Here is a 13,104-nt window from a genome sequence, read left to right on the forward strand (position 1 = left end):
GTTCTTCATCTTGATTATGGCAAATTATTGTATGTATTTGCCCATGCTTTCCTTTATATATTGATTTTGTGTATCAGTTTCAACAGTAATACGACGGAAAAAAAAAAAAAAAAAACAGTTTAACTAAGAGAAACAGGAACACACGATATTGAATACGAGGCAGTTTTCAATAACAGTTTTTTTGGCGATTTAGAACGGTTTAGACGAGAACTGCCACACGTTCTCATCAAAAAGCCTGTCTGTTCAGAGTTTCACATTCGTCATTTATTGCTTTCATCCAAAAAACTGGTCATTTTTTTACATCAAACACAGAAAACATTGTTATTCAGAATTACTTTATTGTCCTAAACAGTATCCTTATTTTTTGTCTCTTTTAAAAGCATAGCGACTTATTAAAAATCCATATTCATCATGCGTACACAAATAGTAAAATAATATCACTTTATAGCGGCAGAATGCAACGTAGCAAAAAAAAAAAGCAAAATTTTATCATTTTATTACGTATAGCCGTTTTGTTGCATTTTTGTTTAGATTTTGCAGTCATATTATATTAAAATTGCTATTGTTAATTAAGAAAGCGGTAATTTAAATATAAATCATGCGTCTTTCTTATTTATCTAAACACGCCTTTAATTATTGTATACAGAAAAACAGATCATTACTGATCGCAGAGCTGATTACGAAAGAAAGTAGCCAAGAATTACATTCATATAAATTATAAAAATACATTATTGCAATAGCAATTCTATTATTCATTTGACTCTATTACGGCAACTAAATCAAGTTTGTTTATAAATGACAAATTTTGCATTAATCGCGGAAGAATCTTTTAATACTGAAAGTACGGTAAATAAAATTGAAAAGGATTAGTTAAGGATTACTTATGATAATTTTTATATTTCACGACTGTCATGCTTATCCAAAGTTGACCCCACTGAATTTCATGGAGAATAAGAAGCGAGATGCCCGGAAACACAAATATACCGTAATTCCGAGCCGAAAAGTGCGCGCGATTCTTGAACTCGCATTGTATTGTGCGGATAAAATGTACGCTGTCACTGTCAGGGCGAATGAATTCGTATTCAGGTGTACCCCGCGGGTGGCCGGCATTAAATATGGCTACTTTTATCAAGGGTGTAATTTATGGCGGCCTTTATGGCTCGTCCTGTATATAAGTATCGCGTTGCCTTCGCATTTTGCGCTGTGGCGAGTAGCCGCCGAAAATGGAGCTTCCCGCGGTAAATAACTCTAATGCTTGGCACCCGGAAAAGTTTTCTGGTATCGCCCGAAGGAAGACCTACGCCGTCTCCGCGTTTTCCTTTTGAACTCACCTCACGTTGAGTAATACGCCACATCACATCAAAACCTTACTTACGTTTATTTGTACGCGAATACGTAAATTCAAATTGTATACCGTCTCGCGCAAAGAGAGTGAATCTTCTAACATATTCCCTAAGAGAGATTTAGCAGGAAAATTATAATCTCATATTTCTTAAGAGAAATTTAGCAGGAAAATAGTAATCTCATATCTTCAAAACGCTACGACATTCTGTTCAGTTAATAAATTTTATTTCATGTAAATTCTAGGGATTTGACGCGATCTAGGGATTTACAGTCGATCGACACTCATAAAACGGAGTAAGTGACAAGTTTAGTTAATATTAATCTCGAAAATAACGTAAAGAGGTACGAATATTAGGATTATAATCGAATTTGTAGCGAATTCGTAGCGACATATGTTTTGTCTAGCGCAAGCGTACCTTTAATCTTACGACTGAGAGCACCGTAAACTCGTTGCAGGAGTGGCGCATACGCACGCTTGTCTGACTTTAACTGGTCGTTTCTACTTGCCCCTTTCGGAACTCCTGTCGGCGCACGTGGCCCGCCTCGTGGAAATTAACGTAAATTCGTAGAGCCACACGAATTGCTTGCTCAGCGAGTCGACACCTGCGATGAATTATGGTCAAGCACGCTCAAATAACTTGGTGCTTGTAGAGAGCCGAGACCGGAAGAAGCTCCGGGACATTCTTGAAATTAACGGTTAACGTTATCCCTGAAATTCGGTCGGTCCATTCACTTAATATAAAAGCAAATTTATAGACTTTTCTTATCAAAAATTCGGTCTTGCAAATAGCACTATTTATATTGGTTTATATATTTGCAAATAAAATTGATAATTACTTATTGCAGTTTTAAAAAAAAATTGTGTTTATGTTATTTGATTACATTATCTTTATAATACATATATGTCCTTTTTAAAAATACATTTTACAAGAAAAATATATAAAATTCTTTTGTCCATTTTAATAATTAAAAGTAACCATAGATTTTTCAAATAAAAATTAGATTAACAATATAATTTCTTGCATAATATCAATATATATTTCCTTTGCTCCCTAATTACTCGTATTATTATATGTATAATATAAAGTATTTTATTTTTTATTGTTACGTTTAGACTTGGATTACTGTCTTCACTGTAGACGAATAAATCTTCTATCCAAATTATATTTTATCTACACTGAATTTAATTCCGTTTTTTCACGTGTACAAACGTTGTTTAAATGACACTCATAATGTCAGACATAATTAATCATCTTTACGTAGATTACTTTATGCGCTCTCCTTTTTTTCGCTTGACGTTTCAATTAAATCTTATCACTTCTACGTGTCAAGTGATGCAATGCGTGTAACGTAATGGCGCGGAATACGCTTCGTAAAATTGTAACGGCGGTTAAAGTTAATGACAAGCCACGAACAATCCGAACAATAGAAGTGAAAACGCGCGCAGAAAGTAACAGTCAGATAATGTCACGAAATAGATGACAATCTGACCCTTCATCCCATCTTATTACGAATGTTTGTCAGTTCTGCCTTTGTAATCACTGTTTGCAGTTTGCACTACCTTTCTCTCAGGTGGAAATGCCTGCGACAAGTTCCGGATAAGAGACGTCGCGTAAAATAAGTTTTGGAACAAGAAGATTACAAGCCCCGAGAAAGCAAAAGAGGTTCGAGAAAGAGAAGAAATGTAGGATGTATGTATATTGAGGATGTAACACATGTGAGAGGAGAGAGAGAGAGAGAGAGAGAAAGAGAGAGAGATAAAAGAGAGAGAAATAAAGGCGTTTATTATTATCCTAGGGCAAGTCTTCTAAGAACATAAAAATGAAAGAAAAGTGGCAGAACAAGGATATACAGAATAACTGAAATGATACAACAAAAGTATTATGAAACACAAAAAACACAAAATAAAATATGATATAAAAATAAAATATGCCGAATAGTGTTGTAAAGTAACGGATAAGCCGTAACAGAAATAAAAAGAAAGGTAATTCAAATACAAAAGTAATACAATTATCGAAAATAAGATAAAGTATAATATAAAGATAAACTATAAAGAGATAAACTAAGCGGTGTTACATAAAGAGAGAGAAATAATATAGATAAGAGAGAGTCATAAGATAAATGAAGATGAGATCAAAAAGAAAAGAAAAGCGTAAATCGATAGGACTAAACAGAGAGAAGGAGGATCGTTATTCTACGTCGAGTAAATCTCCGTGAGTTAATGACTTGCGAAGTTTTAATTGATGCGCTGTAATGAAACTATGTACCTAATGCGCTGCGCTACGCGAAATAACCCGAGTAATCTTATTTCCGATACTTCACACTTGAGGTTTTCAGGGCACCGGAACGAAATTTTTGAACGAATGAAAATTAGAGGGAGAGACAGTTGGGAAGGGAAGATAAATGAAGATGGAAACGTGATACAATAAAGTGGTTGAGCAAAATTGAATAGTACAAACAGGGAAAAAGTCTATTTCTTTCTGCAGGTAGCACCGAGCAAGATGAATATGCAGCTTACAATCCATTCTTTTCCAGAAAATTGTAACATATCGTTACCCGCGAATAGTTGATTGTTTAATTAATTAAGCCACGTAATCCTCTAGCGCGTAATTCTATTGTAACATTATACTATTATCGCACGTGCAACCATTAATCCCAGGAGTGTAATACAATGTGTTTAACACCAGGAATGCAACGCGATCTCCGAAAACACGGAGGATAAACGCAAAATTAAGCAACGTCGAATTGTTCTCGCGTTTTCACAATAAGTAAGCTCACGTTTCGAGATTAATTATTTTAAATCATTTAATTAAAACTTCTTTAAAAAATTTATATCTCAGAATAATAATAAAATGTTACCGTTGGTAATAAATCCGTTCAAGCAAAATCGTATGGGATTATTTGTTCTAAACAAAAATTTGGATCGCAATCGTCATTAATCAAATTTCCAATTTTCAATATATCTGTATGATTAAGCATGAAACAAAGATCCTGTAATCAAAGTTTGTTTGAAATTAACTGAAGTATCTCTCTTTATCTTTTGAAAAGTCCATAAAACTAACTCAGAACTATAAATCCTTTTAGACAAATATTTGCCAATAGAAATCGGCTTTGAATCTCGCAAGAGATAACATTATAAGTCCATTTTCCTTCTGTTCTAGGGCACTCGGTACACGCGCACGGCCGACATGCGAAAGTGCGTGACCAGGCGTGCTTCGTCATCGTCCAAGAGCTATCGCCATTCGCTCTGTGGATCGGTCTCTCGAAGGTGCCTCCGTGCCCGTGCATGAAGTTTCAGATACGTAACTTTTTTGACGGTGCGAGACACGCGGAAGGAAGAGACGTCGAGAAAGATATGGGGCATGAGAGAGAGGGCGGAAGAGAAAGGGAGGATAAGGTAGTGGTTGCGGAGAAGGAAAGGAACTGAGAGCGGGGTGGCATGCGCGATATTTACGAATCCAGATAAAGAGCCCCGGCAGAGCCACGTAGGAGAGGAGAAATCGGGCGTCGTATATCGCTCTTCAAGCTATCTTACGGCGAGACCCGACAGCGAAATTTACTTAACACCCTCTCCATCCCTCGTTTCGCGAAGCTGCAACAGAACAGGATCACTCGATTGTTGCATGCACCGAGCCAATGAACGTTATTCATATATAGCTGCAGCTTCTTGGGTAAGAATTTCTTACACGTGTACATGTATACACGGAGAGAACGATTTGCTGCGGTACCTGTATAAAAATTTATAGATACATACAGATCTGAAAATAATTTTGTGAGACCATCAAAACTTTTGGGTAAGACATTCAATCTACTTGTTAAAATGTCAAAACTTTTTAATGCTCTAGCAATCAATTTAAGTGTTTTCCATCTAAAAATCTTACAAAATTATTTTCGTCGTTCTTTCCATGTACAAGATATATTCGTTTGTATTTTATATACATACGAAATTATCAAAAGATAAATATTAATACCGTTCTATGTTAAAAAAATGTATTTATTTGAATATGAATCGCAATAATGTTCTAAAAATATATTCATCCTGAAAACATCCTGTAATTAATTCGTTCAAATAATATAAATTCTACGTATGTTTTCAAATGGTTTTTATCAAATATATATCTATATTCACTTATTTCATAAACATTAAATGTAAAAATAGATGAAACTGGGAAAATATCAAAAATAACTTCTGTACTGTTATCGCATTTATTACATTTTATATTTGTTATAGATATTTCATTTTTTAAATCACTGTAGATTTTTCTAGCTCTGGTGAAATATCTATGCAAACGGATCGGAATATATATTTGTCGTTTTCGCAAAAACAAGAATAACAATGAATTATTTCTGTTATATTTAAAGCTCCTTTTTTAAGTAAATCTCAGTTACGACCAGAGAATGAAACTTTTCACAAGCTGAAGATTTTCATTGTTATCCACTTTCATACGAGAACGCACAGATCAAATTTATCTCGTAACAAAAGTATCTTATTCATTCTATATCGTCTTTTGAAAGCGCTATTTCACGAGAAAGATTGCGTTGCTTGATGTTTTAAAGAATCGGCAGAAATGACGGGCCAAATCATCTGTACTTCGTTCGCGATACATATCTGTACTTTATCATATTTTGTCTCAAAGAAATATTATGCCATGAGACATTTTTTTACTTTTCCTTTTATGAAGCTACAAAAATTCTTACAGAGCCAGATGTTGTGTAATTTGGTTCTTAAATAATTATAATAAATGAATTATAATAATTATAATAAATGAAATTTTCTGTTCCTTATTTGCAGTGCACAGTTACGTGTCTTCATATATATTTTATCTCCTAGAAGTAATAAGATCTTTTGGCTTTTTTTTAATAAGGTTACGAAAGCACGTACGCAGAATCGAATTTTGTAATTTAGTACTTAAAATATTTTTATGACTAAAATTATCTACACCTCAACTATAGATCGAGTGAGATATCAAAACAAATTTTTATTTTACTTTTGTTTATTTTACTTTTCAAAAAGTCGCTCCGTACGTCGCAAGCTTTCTTACAAATATTGCAGTTATACTCGTATGCGATTTTCTCAGTATTTTTGCAGTAATTTTAACATGAAGAAATTTTTGACAGAAGTCCCAATATGTATAGTTTCACCTGCCGATCTTTAAGATTCTTCCTGACAGAAATGATACATGTTATAATTAAACGCGTGACTCGCAATAAGATTCGAGTGTATTTTAATTCTAAAAGAAACGAAGACGATTTCGACAATTCGATTAAGGGAACACAATCTCTGTAAAGGATTCCAACGGTGACTCGATACAGTCGGGATACATAAGGATGCAATCGCCGCCAGACCTACCCAATCGTTCGGCTTCCTGATACAATTTGTTGGCGCTCCGGTGATTGGAATTAATCGTTACCGGCAAGTCCTCCGTGGGCCTGCGAAGGAGATTCAGATTAAATTGTTTCAAGCTTTTACTTCCTGTCAAGCTTAAGACTATTCAACCACACCGGGTGTCATCCAATATCTTCTGAAGCATCTTGTAATTTAAGCGCTTATTGTTTTGACAACTCAGAATTATTGTATTATATAATTTTCCTTTCATTTAGAATTCACGATCATTTATATAATACATATATCGACATATTTTCTAATTAATGCAAGATAAAATCGAAACTAAATTAAATTGATTGTCGCGTGAATTTTAGATACATAGTTTACATCGTTTATGGAATGTATGTAACAAATAGTAACAAATAATATTATTAGCATAAATTATATATTTATATAAATAATATTAATAATGCAAATATAATATAGTTACCGGTATTACTATGCATTAAAATTATAATTTCTGCCGCTTTGTAATATTTAATAAATCTTTGACCACATTTGCGTAAAATGCCTTAATTTATCTCGCTTCCCATACATTATAACAATTATTGAACCGATCATGAATCTATATGGATATCTCGGATATTTATCGAAAGTAATTACACACTCGGCAATTAATGGCTCGTCGGCATTAATTTGTGAAATATACTTGACAACGGAAGCTTACTCGTGAAATCTCTCGGGCACGGAGTGCATTGGTGTTTTGTTAGATGATTTTACAAGAGATTTCCGAGGGGGCCGGAGAGACCAGGGAAGAAATATTATAAAGCAATGTTTGATGAAAACTTGAACGAAACACTTCCGGAACTTAATGTACGCGCCAGACTTAGTCGTGCAATTACCGCGCCGGTGTTAGCTCGGGCGCAATTTCCTTCGAACATACGCGGGCGTGGGCGCGTTTGGAATAGCAAATTCGTGGCTTCTGGTTACAGGGCTTGTAACGGACCGGCCGACGGACGAGCGAATATTTTACATGATGTAACAGCCATCTGCTACTCGACCGACGCTCAATTAGAATTCTGCCAAACGTGAGGTCGGATTTGATGGTCGTTCAGGCAACTGTATGTATGTACGCGTAATCACGCAATCACGTGTCAAAATTGTAAGCTCTGCCTACGTACATATTCATGTTTTTACGAATCTTTCACAATCCTGTTCAAACGGCAAAATCCAAAACTGATATAATTTCGGCAATGTTTTCATACCGCAAAAACAAATTTCTTTCGCGAATTCCATAAATTAACAAAAAGAGATTTATTTGTGTGGAAAGAATGGTTTTGCTAAAATTTAGCTATAAGATATAGATTTGAAAATAATTTTATTTAGCTATCAAAAGAATATATAGAAAATTAAAGCGTGATGAACAATGCTGGATAAAATTTTGATACTACAGCAATTAGTTTGAGACTTATACATAACTATTTTGATAGTCCAATAAAATTTTTAGATCTGTATCTAACTAAATTTTTAATTTTAAATATCTCAGCAAAACCATTCTTTGTGTGTATGTATGTTAAATGTAATTTGCACCGCGCGCTGTTTAACATTTCTGAAAATTATCTTTAATATATAGTATATATAATAATAATCTAATATGTATCTTCTTTATTGAAAAAAAAATGTATTATTGTATTATTCAATTTTATATATAACGAATAATTTACAAGGAGATTGTAAAAAAGAAAAAGAGACAGACGGAAATAAAACTCGGTAGAACTTTGTTCCGAAAGTTCCGATAACTTATAAAGAGACAAACTTCAGTTTTATTACTAGACGAATTCGCTACAACAGGCTAAGAATTTTTCTCCCTGCTAATCCACATTTTACGAGCTATATATTTGCGTACGAATATTCTCGGCGGAGCTTCTGCATTATTTCTAACAAATCCGTCAGCTGTTAGAAACTTCCAAAGGAATTCATTACTCACGACTCTCCGGCGATAAATCTTGTTTCCGGAAGTGCGCCAACGTACATAGGTTTAGTTCGTGTTCAAAGCGCGAGTGCCGAAACGTTGGAATTGACTTACGTTAAAATTAGGTGGATCACTTCCCCGAGGACGTCCTGCTGAATCCTGCGGAGCGGTGTCTCCGCGAGCTCGCAGATGGTTCTCAAAAGGCACTGCCTGCCATCCCGCCAGCCATGTCTGAAAAGTCAGAAGATTGAATCTTACTTTGTAGCACGGTTGTTTCAGCCGTCACGTTTCCTTCTCTTTTACGTCACTCCGCCACGTAATTCACTCTTATTCTAATTCAACACTGAGATAATTTTATCAAAGTGATAGATGCTAGGAAAATTTTTTGTTGGCAACAAAAGACTAAAAACATCAACCTTTTTTTTACAAAATGTTGTTGTCTGTTTGTATGAAATGCCGGAGTAAAAGTCAACTTATCTCTTATTGCAACGTTTACAGCCCTAAAAATAAGAAGAAATAATATTACGTAAAATAAAAAAAGTAATAGTAACTCTATATCCTTCGAGGTAAATAACATTTTGTTATTTTTAATTTTTATGTATGTCAAAATGTAAATAAATCCATTTCTGTAGTTAGCCTCAAAGTGAACAACGTATATTAATGTATGCACTTATAGTAAATAATAAACTAAATTTGAGTCAAATTTAATTCGTTTTCTTAACCTAAATTGTTTGACTTCATTGTTTTAGTTAAATTAATGACATATTGTAAATTAATAACGGCAGTGGAAGCCTGTAAAAATGATTAAAAATAAATTCACGTTACGTAATTTGACATTATGAATTTAATAGTGTAAATTACGTACTTGATTTTGTAAAAAATATAATGGGTAAATAAACACGTAATGGAATAGTCATAACAAACGCTTTGTAATTTTTTAACCAATTTTTTTAATTAAAAATTTCTCTGTAAGGCTACAATTATCAACGCAATGTTAAATATGTAATATATAAATGCTTATATTTAACTTCCGACAAAACGTGCATCGCAATTAGAAAAAATAAATAATTTGCGTTTTATGACGTCTCTTGTCATATCAAAGTAAAAAAATGTGATATTGATTTGTCAAAATTATTTTCCATATCCCTGTAAAATAACTCGAGATCTAATATGCCTTTAAGTCCATCAAATTCATATTATTATTACACTCAATTACTATTATTTTCTTAGGATAAACTTTCCGCTTATAATTATGTCCCTGCAGTGTACGCTATCCTCCATCCCAACGGAGCAATTGCCTTATGTCCCAATTAATTTATGTTCAAGTCGCCGTCTTTACCCATATCACTCTTTGATCCTGCAAATGGCAACTCTCACTTACGTAGAGGAAAGGCGCGAGTGAATAGATTGAAAGGAGATGCTTTTTATCGCCGAAATAGTTTCAGAGTTGACAGAATTTTGTACGATCTGTCGATTGCCATACACTATTACACAGTTGAAAATTTTGTATTAAATTTAATACATTTTACGTGTTCCAAAAAGTTCACCCAAATTTTTGTGTTAATTTAAATATGTTAAGAAAAAAAAATATAAATATTATATTTAAAAAATTAAAAGATAGATACAATTTGTAAACAAATTTTAAAAACATATTTCTTCAATAAAATTAATATTTAATAATATCAATATATCAATAATATCAAAATAATTAATAATATCTAATTAACACGTTTCAGTAAAATTAACATGTATAATATAGTTACTTAGAACATTTTATTCATTTATCTTAGAATTTATGCTGCAATTGCATTATTTATATGTTTATTGTTCATTTATTCTTAAATGATAAATTATGTTATTACACGAAAAAATGTTGAATATCATTTTAACACAAAATATTCTAATAATACAGTTATATTATGTTAAATTCATTTGGATATGTTAAAAATTCAATACGAATATTTTAACGTTTTAAGGATTTTAATACAAAATATGTTTTATTGTACACCCTTTTAATTTAATAATAAAAAATAAATAATGAATGTTTTATGTTTACCTGAAATGTGTGTGTGTGTGTGTGTGTGTGTGTGTGTGTGTGTCAATAAAAATAAAAAAATATCAAATTTTCCTGTTAATATTTTTATAACAATTATTATATTTATATATAATCTGCATACAAAACCACGATCTCAGAAAAATGAATAAATTTTATTATTGATATCTACGTCATCTATCATTCGTCAATAGATATCACGAATTGTGCAAACGCATAGTATAAAATAATTTTGACATGTGGCGAGATTTAAAAAATTTTAAATATTAACATGGAGAATCATTTTTGACATTCTCGATGACAAAAATATTCCTAGAATCTAAAATTTGAGGAAAACAATGTGTGTATGTGTGTGTAGTTTGGCTGAAAACCACTTTAATAAGCGGTTATCTGTACTGACTGAGTGCTAGCAAGAGTCAAAAGTTAATTATTTAGAAATGTACTCACTCTCTCGTGCATCTGTCGCATTTAGCAATCCATCGTGCAATTTTGCGCGGTAATTTTGCACGGCATTTGTTCTTCTGATTCCAAATTCAAATCTTTTCTCTTTCCATTGTGCAAACGCGGCGCGACGTGTAAAATTGCGCGCTTGTTCCGGAATCGTGTGTATGAGAGTGAACAAAAGAATAGCGGAAAGAGAATAATGAAAGGGCGACAACTCGCTCGTTCAGCCAATCTCGATGGCGCTGTAAGTGCCGTACAAATTGAAACCATTGATATATCCGTCGGGAGTTTTATCGACCGCCTCTCGTTTTCATTCTCGGCAAATTTAATTAATGCATACACAAACGATCGGGTAAACGTTTCGACATTTTCTCCTTGAACTTCTCACTGAAGCTGCGAAGGAAAGTACATTTCGCGGCGAAGATCTTTAAGGGAAAACGTACGGGAGCGATTAGCACAACTTACTCGTCCAAGAGATTCTCAATGGCGACGTAAGTTTCCTGCAAATTGAGATCTCTGATGTGCCTCGCAGGAATTATCGTCTGTTCGAACTGCGACAAGTTCCAGGGTAGATCGTAGTTGAGTTGAAATCCCGAGGAGAAGGCAATGCCGCCCCTTTTCGTCATCACTACCGGCATCGAGATACCCAAAGTAAACTGTTGGGCAAATGTTCCGTGATTACATATCGAGAAAGGCAAAGACCTTTTAACCTATGAGTCAATCCAAAAATAATTTTACTTGTTTTTTTTTTAATATTCTATTAAAGCGATTTCCTTTCAAGCTAGAGATATTACTCGAATTAAAATTTAAAATAATTAAATTCTATAAAAATCTCTTCTCTTTTAAACAAAATTATCGTGAAAAACTATGTTTGATATAAATGTTCTTCTTAGGAGAGAGATAGTCGTTCATCCCTGATCGAGTCGGACTAGATTTGCTAATTAGCGTCCCGATAATTTGCAAATAAATATTTAATGCGACGACAACGTAGCATTTTGTTGAGCGAACCCTGAGCACAAATTAAAAGGCCGTATGCGCGGTCAAATATCATTTTAATAGCTCGTATTCGATCGAAATGCTGTTTCTTTTAGCGGCATACGAATGCAAAATTTTAATCATCTGTAATTTAACGATCTGTAAAAGTATAAAGAATTTGATAAATTTATATGTAAAATTTTCAATTACGAATAAATACATTATATATTAAACACAATGTAGTTTCTAATTTATTACAACTTTATTAAAGTTTTATTTGTCCGAAAAATAATTATACAACGTTTATTAAAAGCATTTTAGAAGTGCCCGCGGCATTAATAAAACAAAGAGTTCTTAAATATATTATACAAAATCGTCTCTCGTCGAGAAATTTTGTGTTCTTATTTAGCAACTCTTTGTTTTGCTGCAACTAGACGATAAAAATAAAGTGAAATGTTAACCGAGTAAATTTTCTTTTCGAGATAAGATACACATATTATAAAAATTTACGATAAATTTTGAAGATACCTGATACAGGGTATTCTCGGGATACAGCAGTATCGCTCGGCAACGCCAAAAATTCGCCCAAAAGCCAATGGTCGACAATACCCAAAAAAGCAGCCGCGACATAGCGAAGTACTGCAGTGTCGTCGAAAAGCATGGTTCATCGCGGTATCGGATAGCCATTCCTCATTCTGTACTCAAGTAATTCGCGCCGATCATCGAGTCTACGGTCAATGAACCCCGTGAGCGAATATTCTCTTGTTCCGGAATGTCGCGGTATTCGATGAGTTCGTGGGAACACGATAATGAGTTGGAGTATCGCAGTCAGTCGAAACGCGAACGCGCATGCTATTTGCATCTGGCAAAACGTATCCAATCCGAAATTACGAGCAGTCGAAAACTTCGGCCGTTTCACGGAGACGCGCTTTGGGACTGTTCTTCTATTATATGGAATCTCGTTAACGTTGCGCACTTTGAAATTATTAA

General features: G+C 33.7%; 1 protein-coding gene across 1 annotated transcript; it reads right to left on the bottom strand.

Annotated features, from left to right (window-relative positions):
* Positions 1-6,608: 6,608 nt before the first annotated feature.
* On the bottom strand, positions 6,609-12,801 carry LOC108754387. Its single transcript, XM_018496640.1, has 4 exons — positions 12,643-12,801; positions 11,605-11,795; positions 8,757-8,873; positions 6,609-6,774 (listed from the first exon to the last, which is right to left on the bottom strand). Exons 1-4 carry the CDS (start codon positions 12,799-12,801, stop codon positions 6,609-6,611), a joined length of 633 nt encoding a protein of 210 aa, XP_018352142.1.
* Positions 12,802-13,104: the final 303 nt, after the last annotated feature.

Source organism: Trachymyrmex septentrionalis, unplaced genomic scaffold (assembly GCF_001594115.1).
Source record: "Trachymyrmex septentrionalis isolate Tsep2-gDNA-1 unplaced genomic scaffold, Tsep1.0 scaffold8, whole genome shotgun sequence".
Classification (NCBI taxonomy): domain Eukaryota; kingdom Metazoa; phylum Arthropoda; class Insecta; order Hymenoptera; family Formicidae; genus Trachymyrmex; species Trachymyrmex septentrionalis.

What these genes read in the sequence shown, in the direction of transcription:
- LOC108754387 (XM_018496640.1), bottom strand. Translation starts at nt 12,801, where the DNA reads ATGGCTATCCGATACCGCGATGAACCATGCTTTTCGACGACACTGCAG. An exon ending in ATTGAGAATCTCTTGGACGA is followed by an intron (nt 8,874 to 11,604) that starts GTAAGTTGTGCT and finishes CTGACTTTTCAG; the next exon opens with ACATGGCTGGCGGGATGGCA. An exon ending in GTGATCCACCTAATTTTAAC is followed by an intron (nt 6,775 to 8,756) that starts GTAAGTCAATTC and finishes TCTCCTTCGCAG; the next exon opens with GCCCACGGAGGACTTGCCGG.